Source organism: Silene latifolia, chromosome Y (genome assembly GCF_048544455.1).
Source record: "Silene latifolia isolate original U9 population chromosome Y, ASM4854445v1, whole genome shotgun sequence".
Lineage (NCBI taxonomy): Eukaryota > Viridiplantae > Streptophyta > Magnoliopsida > Caryophyllales > Caryophyllaceae > Silene > Silene latifolia.
In genome coordinates, this window is record NC_133538.1 from 265,887,074 (window position 1) to 265,894,298 (window position 7,225).

General features: G+C 30.4%; 1 protein-coding gene across 1 annotated transcript; it reads left to right on the forward strand.

Annotated features, from left to right (window-relative positions):
• Positions 1 to 5,352: 5,352 nt before the first annotated feature.
• On the forward strand, positions 5,353 to 5,742 carry LOC141630601 (uncharacterized). Its single transcript, XM_074443388.1, has one exon. It carries the CDS (start codon positions 5,353 to 5,355, stop codon positions 5,740 to 5,742), a length of 390 nt encoding a protein of 129 aa, XP_074299489.1.
• The last annotated feature ends 1,483 nt before the right edge of the window (positions 5,743 to 7,225 follow it).

Consider the following 7,225-nt stretch of genomic DNA (forward strand, 5'->3'; position numbering starts at 1 on the left):
GTTAATTTGAGAAGAGTTGAGCTGAACTGAACTGAACTGAACGGTGCTGGAGTAAGGAGTTAATTTGAGAAGAGTTGAGCTTAATGGAGTTGACCTGAATTTAACGAAGTAGAGTTGAGCTGAAATAAACTGAATGGAGTTGAGCTAAACTGAATGGAGTTACAATAAGAGTTAATTTGAGAAGAGTTGAACTGAACGGAGTTAAGTTGAACAGAACTGAATGGAGTTTAGCTGAACTGAATGAAGCTGAAGTAATAATAAAATATACTCAAAGTTATATAAAATCTAAAATATCCAAATTAATTATTTTATTAGTTTTAACCTTTGTTTTGCAAGGCATTTGAGTTATTTATTTCACAAGTGTTTTGTAAGTAGCTTATTTAACCAAATAAATTACCTGAAATGAACTACTCGTACTACCTAAAATAGCATTTGAGAAATAAGGTACTTGATCCTATTTTGTTACCCTTTGAATATTAAATCATTGAAACAATTTATTCGTTTCCCTAAAATGCCGATTTTCATAATTAATTAAATACATGGCGAAGCTTTAGAAGAGACCTGACCATTTTCTGAGCAATATGTAATCAAACGTAGGCTTAACATTAAATTAAAATTCTTTTGCTTCAGTGTATTTGACACAAATGGATATCAATTTGGTGTTATCACAAACTACGTTTTGGAAGGATGCCCCGTAGCCGGTGAGAACTAATAAAACTCATTGTGGTAGATGGTTTAAAAAAAGATATTTAGGATGGAAAGGCAAAAGTTTAAACCTTATACTTTAAGGAATACGCTCCATTATGAGTATTATCTAGAATTTTATACCCAACTCAAATGCATGTCTTTGTGTTATCTTCTTAAAATAAAATTAAAATAAAATACTACTCCGTATTATCTATCAAATGGCGATACGGTGGCATCGAATGTCGTATGGTGTGTTACTTATTATTTTGAGTACCACCCTACTAATGAATAGCAAGATCTATAAATATTGTGATAAACTGAAAAGGATGATATTGTAATAAAGCAAAATCTAAATGGAATATGATTAAAGGTTTATCATTGGTAAGAATTTTTCTCTTCAATTAATTGTCTACGAAATATGATAAATGTACTCTTATTCATAGCCATCTCTTTAACCATAAAACTTACATATATGGCTGCCAGATAGAATTGTTTCACGCATTGTTGAGTATGAAATCGGCTACCAAAGTGACATCTCTTTCTTCATCCTCTAATTTTGATCTTCTATAATTTACACGTCTGTACAAATATTATAGATAGACATAGTCTGATAGATATGTTGCAATACACTCCGCCCTTCGTAGATGTAAAACCATGATGTCGTATGCCGCAAAAATTATTTGAAGATTTGGTCCATGCATTAAACAAACACGCTATACACTCGTTTAATATTATATCTGAAATTTCGAACCGAGTTGCACTGTTAGTTATGCTAAGAAACCCTATGAAATAGCATAAATATTAATAACCGGAAGTATTTAAGCATAGCAATTAATTAATCGTTAATCGTTAATATATTATACACAACAATCATATACAAATAGGAAATCTAGCATATGAGAAAAGAAAGCCAAAACAAAAAAAAAAGCTAGGAGAGAAATAAGATGGGATTGACTCATTAGAAGTTGTATATTTATAGGTCAAGCTGGGTTTGAACGAATACAAAACTCCAATACCAATAGAATTCTATTGATTTGCAATTACCCTCTTATTATTAGGAATTTGATTAATACACATATTCCATTAATTGTTGTATTAACGTAGCATACATCTACATGGAAGTAGTACCAACAACACAATTTCTTTACCCATTCATGTTTGCAATAGGACTAATATCGTGCTTGAGTTTTTGATAGAATGAAACTCAAATATTATTAAGTGTATCTCTTACTTGTATACCTTTATTAATATCTTATTAATATAATATTGCTTGAAATCGTTTAAAAAAGTTGGACTCTTTGTAATCGCTCGAAAAAAGCTTCCTTTATTAATATAGATAGATATTGATTAACCATGATCAAACTTTTATGAAAAAACTTATAAACTTCATATATACTACGCCAAAATATTTCCGAGGAACATTTAAGCTCAAACAATTTAAATTGATATTACTGCATTAACTACATCATCGACAATTTCTTCATCTTTGCATGTCGGAATTAGATTGAATACTCCGTATAAGAATTGTACGCAAATATATGATGAAATAAAGTTGGAAACAAACAAACTAAAACTCTAATCACTATTCAATTCGGACAAACATTATTATACGTAATAATGTAAGCATACATATGTTTCAGCAGTGATTGAACTTTGCGTACCAAAAAAATTGAAAAAGAGCAATGATTGAACTCACTTATAACATGGAATATTAGCATTTTATATAGACCGCAAATACGACTTCGTACAAATAGAGAAAAAGGGGACAAAAACTACCAACAAACGCACCACTAACATCTATCATAGAAAGTTAGATAAACTCTATAATCCCAATTCTAATGGGTTGGATTGTTTATATTTATATAAGCAACAACTAACACTTATCTAATACGATTAGAATTCCAAGTCTCCTCCATAGATAAACGTTTAGAGTCCTATTACAGTATTAGCTGCTTGCTCTACTCGTTTGACCACACCTCAATCTTTAGTCGTCTAAGACTAAAATAATTAATCAACAAAATAATATTCCCTTCGTCCAGCTTTGTTCCGGTCATTTGTTTATGTATTACTGTATTAGCTTCAACACATAAATATCATGTACGGAATAATAAGAGCACCTAATAAAACAAATAAAACGTGAAACATAATGAAATTGATTTGTTGAGCACGCATGACTAACATATGAAATCATCAGTGCAAATCTTTAAAAAATTGAGTTTGATGAAGAATATGTAATTGGTAGGTATGTCATTTGACAGGATATACATTTTGACTGCTAATTTCAGTTCCATTTTAAACTCTTTTTTTAAACAACCAAATTTTCTAATCTTACAGAAGTATTTTTTTTTATATAATTACTTTAATTGTAAGAAGTTTGCGAAACTTGGACTCTCATATCTAATTTCAGTTCCATTTTAAACTTTTTTTAAACAACCAAATTTTACAGAAGTATTTCAGTTCCATTTTAAACTCTTTTTTAAACAACCAAATTTTCTAATCTTAGGCCCTGTTCTTTTGGACTTAAAGTCACTCTCTATAAGTTAAGTTCAGCAAAATTAAGTTAAGTTCAGAAAAGTTCAGCAAAATTAAGTTAAGTTAAGTTCAAAGAAAATTAAGTTGAAAAGTTCAAAGAAAATTAAGTTCAAGAAAATTAAGTTCGAGAAAAGTTCAAAGAAAATTAAGTTCAGAAAAGTTAAGCATAATAATAAGTTTCATAATATTGACGAGTTTTAAAAAATAGATACAATTTTCGTTCAAATCGGTTGTATAAACAATCCGAGATTAATTATTATTCTATATAATTTTTTCAAAAAAAAAATATTAATTTAAAGCGGAATTTTTACCTATCCCCCGAAGGTATGTTAGAGCATTTTAATTACCGACATTCGCCATTGAGAATGAAAGTTGAAATGACATTTGGTCAATTGAAAAAAAGGTGGAAGGTGTTTAAAGTTATGCCTCAAATGTCACCTAAGTATCAAATGTCCATTATTGTTTCTAATTTCACACTTCATAATTTTATACGGATGCACACTCATGGGATACCTGTTATACAACATGAGAACGTTCTAGGGACAAAAGATTTAGGCATGTTTGATAAGAAGCAGAAAAAAGCTATGTACAAGGTGCGAAATAACATAGTCAAGAACATTTGGCGAGGCAATGGATTTGACGGGGTGAGCTCAAATGAAGATGAAGAAAGTGACGAGGAAGATGATAATATGGAACTAGATGATTAGAAAGAAAAAAAAAGTAATGTGATTTACTTTTTATTTTTATGTATTAGGTAATGTGTACGAAAATATTAACTTATATAAATAAAGTATTTTATAATCTTTATTTGTGTTTTTAGTTATATTTCTTTATTATTATTATTATTATTATTAAATATTTTTTTTTTGAAGGGAATTATTATTATTATTATTATTATTATTATTATTATTATTATTAGTAGTAGTAGTAGTAGTAGTAGTAAGTGAAATTAAATTAAGTTAATTTAAGTAAGATTATTTTAATTTAGAAAAGTTAAGCTATTATAGGTTAAGTTCAAAGAAAGTTCAAGAAAATTCAAACAAAATTAAGTTCAAGAAAATTAAGTTCGAGAAAAGTTCAAAGAAAATTAAGTTGAGAAAAATTAAGTTGAAAAGTTCAAAAAAATAAGTTAAGTTCAAAGAAAATTAAGTTAAGTTCAGAAAAATTAAGTTAAGTTCAGCAACTTTAAGTCCAAAAGAACAGGGCCTTACAGAAGTATTTTTTTTAATATATAATTACTTTAATTTTTTTTTATATATACGTTTCGACTGCTAATTTGAGTTCCATTTTAAACCCTTTTTTAAACAACCAAATTTCAGTTTCATTTTAAACCCTTTTTTAAACAACCAAATGGTGAAACCCACTTTGAAAAAACTTGCGCATAGTAGTACATAGTTAAGCTAACCTTATATGACTCTTTTGACAATCTTTGGGATTTTAATATATTGTAATGCAAAACAACAATTAGATGTTAATAGATGGAAACATCACTTATATGACTCTTTTGAAAATCTTTAGGATTTTAATATATTCTATTTGTAAAACAACATAGATGTTATGAGACGGAGAGAGCAATTAAATAACTTAAAAAAACTTGCGGTTTTCTGAAATTGTACTTAACACATAGTACATAATAAGGTAGAAGATATGATATCTTAAAAAACGCCATTAAGCTCATATTCGGATACTTAACGTAGGCTATTTTATGAGAAATTGGAGATTTGCAGTGTTGTAATTGTTGTAATATACATGATTGGTTATCTCATAGTATTTCCAGATATTAGTAGATTGTGTTTTATATTTTTTTTAATTTTTTTTCATTATATACATAATTTAGTTTTTTTATTGTTATTTGATTAGGTAGGCTGTTTTAGGAGGAATTACTGACTTGGAGTGTTGTAGTCGTAGTAATATACATGTTCTATTATAGAGGTCATTTTGAAGTGGATAAATTTCAAAATGTGAAGTTTTAGAATGGGTCAGTTTAAACAAATAAACTATCATCTAAACAACTTAATAAGCAAAGTAATGTGAGTGAGATGGATAGGAAAGAAACGAAACAACAAAAACAATAAGCAATTAATGTATAAGAACAAAGAAAATAAAAGGTACGAAAATTGTCACAATAACATAATGGATGGCTTTGACTTGAAGAGCGCCGGAGAGAAGCGGCTATTTGACCTCAATGAGCTTGAAGAATTTAGACTAGAGGTTTATGAGAGCTCTAGATTATATAAGGAGAGGACCAAAAGATTCCATGACAAGGCCATAATTCGGAGAGAGTTCAAGGAGGGAGAGTTGGTTCTCCTCTTTAACTCAAGGTTCAAGTTGTTTGCGGGGAAGCTCAAGTCTAAGTGGTCGGGACCCTTCACCGTGGTCCGAGTCTTTTCCCATGGAGCGGTTGAAGTATCCGATGGAGATCAAGTCTTCAAAGTGAATGGACAAAGGCTAAAACACTACATTGCCGGTTCTCCCGTCTTGAAGCATATAACTTTCATTGATACTTGTCTTGTCCATCCTTGAATCCCATTTTATTCTTCATGACTTGTCCGTTTATTTAAGTTACTTCTTGGCTTGGTCGAGCCTACGACGTTAAACAAGGGCGCTTATGGGAGGCAACCCACATTTGACGGTTTTAGTGTGTTTGAGTTTTTGTTGAAGGGATTTTTTTTTATGCTTTGAGAAAGCATTTGAAGCATTTTGAAATTTATGGGTAGCAATCAAGACCCTTTGGGAGAAAATTGGAGGCTTAAGAGTCAAAGAAATGAGAAAAAAGATCGAAAAAATGAAGAAAATGGGCAAAAATTGCGTGGAATGTGCATCTCTTACAGGGAGGTACAGACCGCGCGCATCTCACAGTGCCTTCCTCATCTTAAGGTGCGCATCTCTTCCAGGGAGGTATAGACCGTGCTTATCCAACCGTGCGTTTCCCATCTCGACCGTGCGTATGTTCCTTGAAAAAAAAAAAAAAAAAAAAAATGGCGCCGTTGTCTAACCTTTGGCATGCTCCCCAAACATCAATCCAAATGACGAATGCACACTCAAATCGGTGTTTGAGTGTTTCCCCTTAATCCAAACTCTCTCCTCCATATTTATTTTCGTATGCATGTAGATTACTTGTATTACATTTAGTTGATAATTCACTTAGTTGCATCATATAGGATTGCATTAGATTTCAATTTTGTAATATATTGTCACATTTAGTAATTGCATTCACTTAGCATAACTTGCATTGTCATTTAAATTTTGCATATAGAATAGAGCATGCATTGCATTTTCAAAATAAAAACCAACTAAAAATTGAAAAAAAATCAAAAACCACCAAAAAGATGTTACTTTATTTCACTAATATGCCCTCCCATGTCTATAAATAAGTGTGGGGAGGGCCTAAAAAAAAAACAAAAAACATGTCTTTTAATTTGTACTCCCTCCACACATTTATTTCCATTTGGAAGTAATGTAAATAAATAAGTGTGGGGAGGGAGTTCTCATATCAAAAAACCCAAAAATATGTCTTTTTAATTTTTCAAAACCAAAAATCACAAAAATATGTTATTTTCCCTTTGAAAAAAAAAAAAAAATCAAAAAATATGTTCCTTTTTTTTTCTTATTCACTCCCTATGCTTTTGTCCATTGGGGACAATGTACATCTCAAGTGTGGGGAGGGAAATATCACTCTTGTGAATATTTGTTTATAATTGTAAATGTTTAAAAATTAGATAAAATGCCTAAAAATTGAAAAATTTCTGAAAAATTCAAAAAAATTTGCATTGTATATATATGTTTTGTCTAACCTTTGGCATGACACATTGACCACTTGAGGCAAAAAGGAGCTAGAAGACCGCTTGGTATAATCCTTCCTATCTCTTGCTCCTTTTACTATTCTTTCTTTTTGGTATCTTGGATATTTTGAAGGAGAATGGGAATTTTGTTGCTTTGGGTGTCTCCTTGGGAGACCGTTTGGAATTTTGGTGATTGATGTGCTGCTAGGATTAGCCAATTTGTT